The sequence below is a fragment of the Elgaria multicarinata genome, chromosome 9 (genome assembly GCF_023053635.1).
Source record: "Elgaria multicarinata webbii isolate HBS135686 ecotype San Diego chromosome 9, rElgMul1.1.pri, whole genome shotgun sequence".
Classification (NCBI taxonomy): domain Eukaryota; kingdom Metazoa; phylum Chordata; class Lepidosauria; order Squamata; family Anguidae; genus Elgaria; species Elgaria multicarinata.
In genome coordinates this window covers 19,694,255-19,706,802 of record NC_086179.1, presented here as the reverse complement: position 1 = coordinate 19,706,802, position 12,548 = coordinate 19,694,255, and the positions used below count along the sequence as shown (strand labels likewise).

The 12,548-nt window shown below is 42.1% G+C and overlaps 1 protein-coding gene across 6 annotated transcripts in view; it reads left to right on the top strand.

Annotated features, from left to right (window-relative positions):
• CACNA1C (calcium voltage-gated channel subunit alpha1 C) overlaps positions 1–12,548 on the top strand; it is a 609,442-nt gene that overhangs the window by 449,203 nt on the left and 147,691 nt on the right. For all 6 annotated transcript variants that reach the window (XM_063134894.1, XM_063134895.1, XM_063134893.1 and 3 more), the window contains 3 exons: positions 5,388–5,478; positions 9,910–9,936; positions 12,308–12,468. In XM_063134894.1, coding sequence (XP_062990964.1) covers positions 5,388–5,478; positions 9,910–9,936; positions 12,308–12,468 — 279 coding nt within the window. The remainder of the gene's footprint in view (positions 1–5,387; positions 5,479–9,909; positions 9,937–12,307; positions 12,469–12,548) is intronic.

Genomic DNA, 12,548 nt, shown 5'->3' with positions numbered 1-12,548 from the left:
TCTTATTAAAATAGGCATTGCTTGGTGACACATTAGATATCCTTTCAGCCCTTAATACAGGGCATGCTGGGAAAGCTCATAAAGTTTTGTGGTCTGAGGAACGGTCCAAATTATCCGACATTGTGTCACCCCTGACTAGTTATTTCATCATGTTTAATTCATTTTGTGTGCCTTATTTAGAGAATAGGAAAGTATTATGCTGCATGGATTTAGATTGTAAACAGGTAATTTGGAGGACATGATATTCCATGGCCAGTACTGTGAAAACCACTGATGTGGGTATGATATTCCCAACTTAAAAATCTGAGAGCCATTTACTGCTGAATAGTTTGACAGCCATCCAGTGTGAGGGCAAGTGAATTTTCAATCTGCAGTCTTCTGAAACATAGTGAAATGCTGGTTATGAACTTGGTATAAAGCCCTACGTGACTTGGAACTGAGTTATTTGAAAGACCACTTTCTTCCATAGGACACTCCTGTGTTTCACAATCCTTGGGACAGGCCAATATTGGAAACATATTAGGTGGGAATGCAAGGAAGTAGCTGCCCAGGTGTTGGAAGGTCAGATAGCTCCATCTCTATTGTCCTTCCACTAGCAGGCGAGGACATATTCATTCCAATGAGCTTTTTGGTTTTTAAGCTGAAGTAAGGTTCATTGTGGTGGGTGCTGCTATTTCTTTTTTATGGCTGTGCTTTTATTTGATATGTTTGATATGTTTTAGTTATAATTCTGTATTTTCCTGTATTTTATTAGTTGCCTGGAGTACTATGTTTAATGGAAAGATGGGATGTAATAAATTAATTAATAAACAAGTACCTTAAGTTGAACTGGATAAGTATCAACTAGGGATGAATAAGATCTAAACAAATCTTGCTACAGTAAAAGTCAGACTCAATGAACCATCCAGTCTTGAAAGTCCCTTTCTGTCATTAAATCACTGTTCTAATTGTTTTCACATAATATCCCTAATCAGATACCCAAAAGCTGATGACATCTTGCAAGACTGGTAGATTCAGCTATTACATCTCCTTCCTTCATTGTCCCAGGCTACGGTATAGAAACATGATGGAGCAACATAGCCCATTTGTTATTCATTTCTGCCTTCCTCCTCTTTTTGTGTATGTCTTTGTCCAGCCTTTATTTAATAACATTCCAACCTCTTCAGAGAAGATTAATGAGTGAGAGTTTGGCCTCCTTCAAGCATAAACGAACATTTTGTTTTGACTTCATCAAGTTGAATATACCCTAGCACTATCACTACCAACGAATGTATTTGCAAAGAACACTGGGCTTTGAATTCACTTGAGGGCATTGGTTATGTTAATGTGCATAATAATTGTAAGCAAATGTGCAATACTTACGTCTATGTGCCTCAACAAGGTTTTTGTAGGACCTTAGTCAGCAATTAAGAGGGGGGCATATTTAGAATTGAACAAGAACTGAAGGGCTAGCAACATTGTTTATGTCCATTGATTCCTGTCAGCAAAAGTTGAGGCATGGGCAAAGGAGCTCCTTATTTGGGTTAAAGAGCCCATTGCTTATTCCTTGTGACTGGTATGAGAGAAAATGGTTGAGGTGCATCATAGGGTGAGGTGTGTTTGGAGTCTTGAGGGAAAATGGGATGCCTTTAGTGTCTGAACTAGTTTCCCAGAACCACTAGTTGTCTGTCTTTACTGTAGGAATATAGTATTAAAGGTTTGGGGCTTCCAAATTGTTTAAGCAAGCAACTTAAAGAGAACTGCCCTTAACCAATAATTTGTGTGTAGGGTCACATACCTCTGATAAGTTCATGATACTGGAGGATAAAATTAATGGAATGGAATGATCACTCAGTATGCAAAAATAGAAGTTGCTGACTTAGCATCATTTCTTTCTTTCCTATTCTTTAATGTCTTCCCTTTATATTTCAATCTATACAGAAGTTCACTTTGCTGCAGGTGTCTTGAGTATTCAGCAAATAGAGTTTGGCCAGCTTGAACTAGGTGTTCTCCAACCCTTCTTCATGAGGGCATTGCCATTGCAGTCCTCTATACAAATCATACAGGGTATGACTATGCATACCTAAACAGCAATTGAGACACATTCATAATTTTATTCTAGAAAGGTCCTTGTGCTTTCTCTTTAATTTCTAGTCCTCTGGGTTCATATATGCTTTCTCTGAAGTTTCTGGATTCTTCATTATATCAGAGCCTTTAGATGTTAGGCATGGAGTGTAGCAGAGAGCAGCCATTAATTCTGATTAACTTCTTAATTAGTCTCTTTCAGTGCATTAGAAATAGTCAGAAGCTATCACCCTTTTACATTTCATGTCTATTCTACTTTCCAAAACTGACTTTTGGAAAGGGCCCAATAAGGGTTCCACAATGACACTACCATTATTTAAGAATGAAAAAGAGACTGTTTGTGTAACCAGTTCCCTCAACCTTTCAGCAAACCAGAATTTACTTTGACCTCTGTTAAACTGGAGTGGTCAACATTTGCTTAACTGTGCAGATTACATGTCAGCTCATAATGAACTCAATTGAAAAAAGAAATACACTAGCTCATTGCCCAGGTGATTGCCCAGGTGATTGCCCAAGTGTTGAAATAGTAAGAGAATAGCTTCACATTGTGCACAGAACCATGTGTATCCACATCCTAGCTTCTTATGGAGGTATGAACCTTACCTAACGGAGACATCCTATAAATGTCTCCATTGAGCTCAATGAGACTTACTCCCAGGTAAGTGTGCAAAGGATTGCAGCCTAAATCTCATTTTCCTCACTTTTGCTCCACACCTAATTGTGGATGAAAATGCTTTGGACCTTGTCTGCCCTATCCAAATCAGCGTGTGTAGAACAGAAGCAAAGTTAAGTCTCCTACATCCTCAGCTTGCCAGTTTAGTCCTCTGGATTGTTCCTACATTATCCCAGAGCAGTTTTGTTATCCCAGTATGTGACGACAGCATTGCACAAGTACCCCTGCATTGTAGTTCTTGACAATCACATTTTATTTGGTTTGTCTCTGGTTGTCCCTCAATGTTCATCTTCTGCTTTTTGCTCATTTTCTGTCCATGCATGCATTTTCATATTTGGAGTATTGGGTTGCTCTTTGAATCAGGATTTTTTAAAAATAATCATCATAATCATAATAATAGACTGGATAAAGCCCAAGACAGCTTTGCATGAAAACACACAAATATTTTGCTGGGCTGAACAAAAGCAAAAGGGGCATGTGGCTTTGTGGAATTTTCAAGGAACTGGGGCTGTGCAATCTCAGGAAAAATAACCACGTGGGGATGAGGACATAGAACTCCATCACACCAGTGTTTTATCTCACTCTTGTCATGCTTGGCTTGTCGTTTTGCAACGCAGTACTCACATGACATCATTGCTGTCCTGCACTCATCTTGCCTCTTCCGCCCCATTTTTTGTCTTAATTTGGAGTGGGGAAAGTCTGGTTTATTTCCTCCACCATCCTGCCCCCCGTGTAATTCCATCCATGCGCTATGTCCTTTGTTGGGGGCGTGTGCTTTGAATGGAGGTCTTGCTGATGAAAGAGGAGGGTGGGATGGTTCTCCTTCTCCAGCATATGAACGGAGCCCTGCTGCCCAGTTGGACCTGGAAGGCTGGATGGTTTTATGGGTTGGGATGGGAACAAAAGTATTTCCAGCTCTAAGCATCCTTTGGCCATAGACAGCAAGGTGGCTCTTCCTAGCCAGAGGGGCAACTGAGAGTGTTGTGTTCCTCCCCCTCTTTTCCCTCCACCCACCCCTGGCAGGGAGAATTGGAAGCTGGCTCTAAAATGCTTCTGATTCCTTACAGCCAAGACCATTAGGCTAATCATAGTAAAGGAAATGAATAAATGATTCCGTCTAACCAGGCTCAATCTTCTGGCAATAAAAGACAAGCACTGATCTCCTATGTTTGGAAGGTGGGGGGAGAAGAGACTGCTCTGAACAGATGCGTTTGTGGGAATGCAAGGAAGCGGAAGATGGAAGGAGGCGCTGGTGCCCCCATGCATGGGGCTCCTCCTCACATGCAACCCCCCACGCTTGCTCTTTCACAAAGGAGCGCAAATGCGGGGGTTTGAGGGTTCGCGGCACCATCATCAAGATGAGCCCTTGATTTGCTTGACAGGAGGGGCTTGTGGGGGGAGAGAGAGAGATAAAGGTAGGCGATTCCTAGTAGAGGTTTATGCCCTGCTTTAAGTTCCTTTGGATGTGTTTCCCAAGTGAGGCAGAGGGGGCCCAATGAGCCAAACTGGAGCAGGAAGGAGAAAGGGTGGGGTGGAGTGGGAGAGCAAAGAAGCAACGAAATGAAATAGCGCAACAATGCACGCACACTGTGCTAATGAAATGGAGGTCAAAATTGTGGGTACGGTGATGGAGTTCATTGCTCAGGAAATACATTATTTTAAACAAACAGGTACAAACGGTGTGTGTGCGTAATCTGATAGAGGAACAGTGGAATATCTGGGATGAGGCACACTGCAAAATATTAGAATGGATGTATCACATGTAGGCTAATACCTATTTAATAAAGCACCACCTTTATTGCTAAAATAACCCCAGATGTGTATAGAGGCACATGATGGGATGCACGCTGCGCAAGCTATTTGAAGTACATTCAAGTGCCAGTCATGTGAAAGGCAACAGGTGTAGATAAACTTGAGTAGTAGGAAGTATGTGTAAATAAATTTCACTTTAATTGCACAGACACAATATGAGTTTCAGTCCTCCTCACAACAGTTTTGTAAGGTACTTATTATAAAGTATTCATATCCGGGCTTTTAGCTATAATTCACAAGGCAACTTACAAAGTATTTAAAAGCAATGAGATATACAAAAAGAAATCAAAAGTATTAGAATATAACAAATCAGCCCCATTAGCAGCTGCAGGATCATTCAGTCTGGGGAAGCAACAGGCTTTTTAACTTGGTGTCTAATTGTCATCAGAGAAGGTGCCAAATGAATGGTCATGTGGAGTGTGTTCCACAATCGAGGTGGAGGGACCGTATCCTTTGTAGCCGGAGCCAGGCCTCCAACAAAGATCTTAAAATTGGTTGGTTCATATGAGAGAAGGCTGATAATCAAATATCCTGATCCCAGAGCAGTTAGGGCTGTATGTATCATTCGACTTAGGTTATTGTTATTCCCATATAGATAGTGGAATTATTAGTATAGACCTACCAAGGTAGCTCCCTCGAGCTAAGGGCTATGGTTGAGCTTAGATTTTTACCCAGTTCATGTAGATCCAAGACATATCCTTCATCCACTTTGTCATGCCCTTTCTTCATACTTAACCTGTGCCTTTTTGCTAAGCCAGTGCATCCACTGTCAGTAACTACTTACTTATGTACTGCAGAGTAATTAACAACCTTCTTTTCTTCCCTCTGATCCTTGCAGTGAGTATGCCCACCAGTGAGACAGAATCTGTGAATACTGACAATGTGGCTGGAGGTGATATTGAAGGAGAAAACTGTGGCGCACGGCTGGCGTGAGTTCAATCATATGTATACTTGTGTCCTCCTGATTCTACCAGGGACCGTGGCTGATAGAAAGAGATAAAACTTTAAGACTTACTTTTGCAGAAACTCTCCTTCTGCTGATGCAGAAAGAGATAACGTTTGGAATAACATGTTCTTTTGTTCCATGGGATCAGAGTTTGCATAGAACAGTGGTAGCAACCTCCAAACGCTTTCTTTGGTGCCTGCCAAAGTGTCCTACTCCTCCCGTTTAAAAATAAACAAATAAAAATATTACTGGCAGCTGAAATAGCTTCAAAGGAAAGTGAGAGCCTCCAGCCAGTGCCAGCTTCATTTCCTATGAATGCTGCTGTGCCACATATTCTTCGAAACTTAAGATGGCAGGTGGCTGCAAGCCAACCATTTCCTTTGCAGTATGCCCAGCCACCAAGAAAACAAAGGGCATGGGGTAGCAAAGAGAGAAGGGGGGGCTAGGGGGATTAGTGGGGGTGGGTAGGAAGTTAGAGGAGGGGATTGGGGAGGCCCACAAGGAAACCAGCAGGTGGAGAAAGGAAGGGCAGCGGGAACCAGCCAGGGGCAGGGGAGTCAGCTTGAGCAACTAGGGGGGTGGGGACGGAAAGAGGAAGGCTTTAAGGGTGATCTAGAGAAAGGAAGGGTTTTGGAGGCATCCTGGAAAAAAGTGTAGTTTTGCATGTACAATTAGGAGGAAAGGGGAGGGGTGTGGGTGCATGAATGATATGTACATGGAGTGCATGTGTGAACCGCAGAGATCTTCAGCTATTGGGCGGTATAAAAATGTAATAAATAAATAAATAAATAAATAAATAAATAAATAAATGTGTATTTGAGAGAGACAGAGAGAGAATGAGAGGGAGAGAATGGACAGGGATGTGTGACAGAGTGCATGTGTGTATGGGTGGTGATCTAGGGTGAGATGGGGGATTAAGTCAGCTGGCAGAGAGAGAGGGGGAGAAAAAGTTTCCTTCTGTGAAATAGTTTTTTTCTGGGTGCAAAAATGTCCATTTAAAGGAGTTGTTTTGAGTGTTGGTCCTCTAGACTGATTACTTGTCTTTACGATGAGCCATTAGAATGGAATAAATATTAATACAACAATTATAATGTTTAAGGCTTGGGAACAGGGCCAATGACAATTGTACATATAGCTACAAAAAATAACAAGATCTATTTTCAAGCTTGGAGTTGGCAAACCTCTTCACAAATGAGATAAAAACTAGCTTAAGAGAATAGGATCCAAAATTATTCATAACAACACATTTCCTTAGGCTAGCTGCATTGGTAAGGTAGAAGGAATTTGACATTCATATTTAAATCTTTAGAAGCCTTAGGCCTAGTTCACATATATACATCACTTTATTTCTCTGCACTTGATTGCTCTATACTTGACCACTGGCAGCTTCACATGTGAACTGACCCACAGTGTCCTGGAGTGGTGTAACCTCAGGGACAATGTGTGAAAATTAAAATGATGGTAGCCTGGCACCAGTTTGAGGGATATCAGTTGAAGAAGCGCCACTGTTGGGTAAGCCCACTGGGCTGGAGTGGGGTCAGTGGCACTGGAGGTGGCCAAGTGTTGAGGGGGCCCTTAAGCCTGGAGCCAGTCCTGCTCAGATTTCTGGAATTTGGCAAAGACCTACAATTACAGAGTACCAAAATTGATTTAACCATTGAAAAAACTATTGAAAAGCTTGCATTATAGATACGCAGTTTAGTGCCTTTTATTAACAAATGTATTGTGTTCTATCAACCAGAACACAATACAGGGTTGAAGCAATAGAATTCCAAATAATAGATAGCTTAGTGTGTGATCAGCTTCCAACAGAATGATAAGTTCTTTGACAATTTTGCTTTAGCTGGAATCCCCATTTGCAAAGAGTGCATTCCAGCTGACTTCCATAGTGGGAGCTCAAAACAATGAAACCTGGGAGGGGTGGGGGAAATAAAAGCTATTCTGTTGAAAATGCTGCATCCTGGACACCTTGTAAATAACGAAAGTGCTATCTCAGCACCAGCCACCAGACTTTTTTCGTGTATTTCCTGAGCAGTCTTTGTCTTGTGTTGTCTTAGCTGATGGAAGAATTCCTACAAACCCTTGGAACCACTCAGGATCAAAGTCTGGAGAAAGAGGAAAGAATTATTACTGCCCCGTGTGACATTTGCTGCCACTGCCACTATACTGAGGTTAAATAAGAAAGGACTTTATGTCTGTTAGGCTCCCTTATCTTCTTCCCGCTGCAAAATTCAGTGGGAAATGCACACAGTTGTGCTCATATATCATCCATAGGCCAGTCAGACCTTCTTCCCCCACACTAAGTACATTTGGATTTAACAATGCAAATAACAGTTTCACAAAGCAGCAGAGAAAGGGTGTAGGGGAGGAAGTGGGACCTGTGCTAAGTTAAAACCAAAACCAAAACCAGAAGCCCCTTTGATGTAATCACATTTCAGTTGCTTACAGGAATGGCCAGGTATATTCATAGTTTTGACTGTGGGCTTTGCTAGACCTGCCGGCTTATGCCGGCAGGGAGGCGGGGCCAAGGCGCGCTAACGTTAGCGCGCCTCGCCCAGGCTTCCAGACGGCGGAGTCGCAGGGAGGACGCAAGCCCTGCGGCGTCCGCCATTTTTTTGTTTGTTTGTTTAAAGGGGCCGCGGGTGGCCCGAAGACTGCGGCAAGGTAAAGGGTGTTTTTTAAAAAACCAGGGGGGGGGAAGGATGGCAGGGTGGGTGGCAAGGGGGGAGGATGGGTGACAGAGGGAGCGCCGCCGCCGCCCGAGCAAGCAGGCGAGCGGCGCCCAGGCAAGCGCCGCTCGCCTGCTTGCTCAGGCGGCGGCGGCGGCGCGCGGCGCTCCCTCTGTCACCCGCCCTCCCCCCTTGCCACCCACCCTGCCATCCTTCCCTCTCCCCTCTCTTCCCCCCCGCCCCCGGGCCGATGGGCACAGCGCTCATACGAGCGCTGTGCCAGGCAGGTCCGCGGCTTTTTGCGGCTACTCGCGAGTAAGCGAGTAGCCACAAAAAGCCGCGGAAGTGGCTAGACGTTTCCCAGCTCCGGCCTGAGGCCGGAGCTGGGGAAAAAGCGCGCCATAAGCGAATTCGCTTATGGCACGTTGGAGGAGGCCTCACTGCGGCCTGCTGCTGGATTCCCCTGTGCGTCATCTGGACGCACAGCAGGGAAAACGGGTTGGAAGGCACACTAAGGCCTCGTCTAGCGACGCCCTGTAATGATGAAAATTTTAATGTTCCTAGTTTTACAAATTTGATAGTCAAGGTTTAGGAGCCCTTTTCAGCTTTCAATCTAAAGAATATATTTTGGCTATGTAGATTTCAAGAACTTCTGTTTATAGCCATTTGGTAATGATTCACAGATCTTGCATGCTCCTGCCACATGCACCTGATCTGAGAAAGACTAGTGGTGCATTCTGTTGTCAGTGGCACTGTCAGGGCAGGACTTTGCGGTAGAAATCCAGGGTTCCTCTAAGCAGAATGAGCAGGCAGGCATCCAGACAGAGCAGGGTTTGCTTTTCATGATGTGAAGTAAGTGAAGTAATACACATTACCTGGAAATGTTTGACTATATAGGGACAAAAACATTTTCCAACACTTTTTGGAATAGGATGTTTAAGACTCAGTTATGTAATTCCTGTTGGTAGCTTGCACTGTTATATGATGATCTTTTTAAAGCTAGTTCAAGACTGTTGTTAACTATTAACAGAATTACTTCACATATATGAGCTTCTTAGCAGTGGCTCATGTGACTATTGGCTACAAGGCCCTTGGAACTCCTACCCATGCTGGCTCCTGCCAGCTGGTCACATCAGCTGACACCATCTGGATGATTGGCATTTGCAGTGACAGGCAAAGAGCTTAATCCTATGCCTGCTACCGGTTCCACATGACTGGCTGGCCATAGGCAGTAACCCTACTTGTAGAGGATTTATAAGCAGTTTTGCTAGTGGCAAGCTCTCATGCAGTGATTGTATGAATGAACTTCTAGAGTGAGCCCTTAGGGAAGCTGAATCTCCAACTCCAAAAGAACGTACTCACTAATCATTGGACAGGCTTTTTGAAAGAGAGCATGCATGCGATGCTTTTAGAACCTTAGCACTTCATTAAGGCAGCGATCCCATCTGTCTGACTGCCACCACATACATACACCCCTTGTTTGGCTATAGAGTAAGCCCTCAATCATTCCTTCGCACCGGTTTGTAGCAAACCTATAATAAATAATCCACAAACTATTTACAGTGGAGTATTTAGATTGTAGGTGGTTTGCTATTATTTATCAGCAACATTGATTGATTGATGAGAGAATTCAGTATCTGGATAGATCTTTCTTTCTCTTTCTCTCTGTCTTTATTGATTGTGTAGTAGTTAAGGGACTATGTATATGATTATGATATATTAATAAAACATCTTCTCTCTTTCAGGCACCGGATATCTAAATCTAAGTTTAGGTAAGCATTGCAACAGCTTTTCAAATCACTTCTGTTGATGCTCAGTATGAACACCCCATCTATCTTATTGTAAAAAATAATTGCTTCACACTGGTATACTGCTAGCTGAAGGTTGTGATTAGTACGCTACTGGGTCACTTCCTTTCCCATGTTTGCAAGTACGAGCAATTATTCTTGCTGATCATCTGATGAAAGGGAAATCTAATAAAGATTGGAGTTGTTGACAAGACTGGTCTCTATATAGACCTCACCATGATAAGACTACCAAAAAGCCTTTCCTTAATGACCAGCCACGGTTCATGGTACAATTTACATTTTGCGTCTTTTAAAATTCTATTTTAAGGTGTTTTATTTTGTTTTTATTTTATTTTATCTTGTGCACCGCTCTGAAATTTTGAATGGGGAGCAGTATATAAATATTATAAATAAATAAATAAATAAATAAATAAATAAATAAAATAAAATAAAAAACTTGTAGAAGCAGAAAGAAAATGGTCATTAGAATAGCCTTAAGAGTCAGGACCATAGCTGCAAGAGGCCTAGTCTGCTCAGAAATATCCCAGGTCCCTCCTTGAATGTTTAGGCTTCAGAAAAAAAAGACAAATCTTTTCCTTGTTTTGACAAAATGAAAACAATTTTTAAATATTTATTTTTTTATCAAATTGTATTTATTAATATTAAATATAATTAAACTACGTTAGACTGCTTTTATGTTTGTTAGGGCTGTTCTGCACTTGTTCTCGGTTCCCTTTGGCTCGCTGCTGGGCCTGTGTGGTAGGTAGGTGCAACATGTGCTCCCAAGTGTAACATTAGGTGTTACCTTGTAAAAGTAAGAGATGTAGAAGGGCATCCAAGATAAAATATTGCTGTAGGATTCAGAGAATATTCAAGCATATCATTTTACCGCTTGCTGATCTAGAATTATTTGTGCTTATAACTGGACAGAGATTCGGAGAAACAGGAATGACCAAAGAGAATCCACATCCCACTTTGAGCACAGAATGTACGAAAAAAAAGCCCCAAACCGATTAGCTTTATTGTCTAGGAGCCAAATGTTGCTTGGAAACTGGTTGCTAAGCTAGCTAAAATCTGAAGAGTACAAGATATATAATTAGCTTTAAATACTTTGTGTGGTTAGTAATTACCCTCAGAAATCACTGACACTTTTGAGGGGCTGTATGTTCTTGGAAAGCAAATCATAACATGAGAAATCAGCAAATAGTATCCCTAACTAGGTTCAACGGAGAAGATACTCATCCTTGCTAACACAGTTGCTGAAAATAATTTTGGACAAGGAAATTCCATTTTTTTGGGATATGGGTAGGTGTTAACCTTCATCATAAAATTCTGAATGGTTACAATTATATATCACAGAGATAAGATAGGGCCAATTTCCTCTTTAACTTCTTTGAGCAATGACAAAGTCTGTACCTATTCAGTAATTGGTAGATTACTTTTTATGGAAAAGAGAAAGGCCAAGAGGATATTTGTAGCTGCTACTAGATGGGAATGTGGTCTCCGAGTGACTATCGCTGGCTTCCCACATTTGAGCATAAGAATCTGGATCGCTCAGTTCTAAATGAACAACACAGATAAAAAATGTAAGGTTTGGATCAGTGACGTTGTACTCTCTAGATTTCCATATGAGGAGAAAACAAAATGGGAGACGAAAAACAGCCCCTTCTCCCCATTTCCAGCAGCATCTTCTTTGTTGGAGTTGTTCTGCAGAAGTTCCAGTGCAAAACAACTGCTGGTGTGTGTGTGTGTGTGTGTGTGTGTGTGTGTATACACCTGTGATAGAGAATGTTCATGCCTATAAATGTAAGTGCTCGTGTTGTGTGAGACAGTATGCATGCATAGTTTCTGCAGTCTCAAGCCCATTTTGCTACTCACAAAAATTGAAGTGAAAATCAAAAGTTTTAAGAAGGAAAATGCTGGAGAGAGTTTTGTCAGAGATGACACTAAAATACACCGTGGCTGACTACAAACCTGTGTACATTGCACCATTATGTCATCGTATCACAAAGCATCCAAAGAGCTATGTCAGAAACTGTGATCTGCCCAGTTTCAGCAGCCCGTGCTCAAAAGAGCCTTCTATAGAAATATCAAGGCGCTCTCCATGCCTTGCTGGCCCATTGGGGAACTACACTGAACACTGTGCGGATGTGTCTTCTTTTGTCTATTTCTTTGCAGTAAATTCCTTGCAGTAAATTTTGTCTCTTTCCTTGCAGTAAATTCAAATTAATTCTTGGGTGCATAAGTCACATCAGCGGTTTTGCAAACACCTCTTGGGGTCTACACTGCAATCATAATCCAGCTTGATTCCCATAATTTTCCCGCCACTGTTTCCCCCCTTCTTTCCCTTTTAAAGTCGCTACTGGCGCAGATGGAATCGGTTCTGTAGACGGAAATGTCGCGCTGCTGTCAAATCCAATGTTTTCTACTGGCTTGTGATCTTCCTTGTATTTCTCAACACCCTCACTATTGCCTCTGAGCATTACAACCAGCCAGACTGGCTCACTGAAGTTCAAGGTAAGAAGAGATTCTGGTTTTATTTTATTTTTTTCTACATTTATTACCGAGAGTGAACATAATGTTGCAGTTAATTAAAA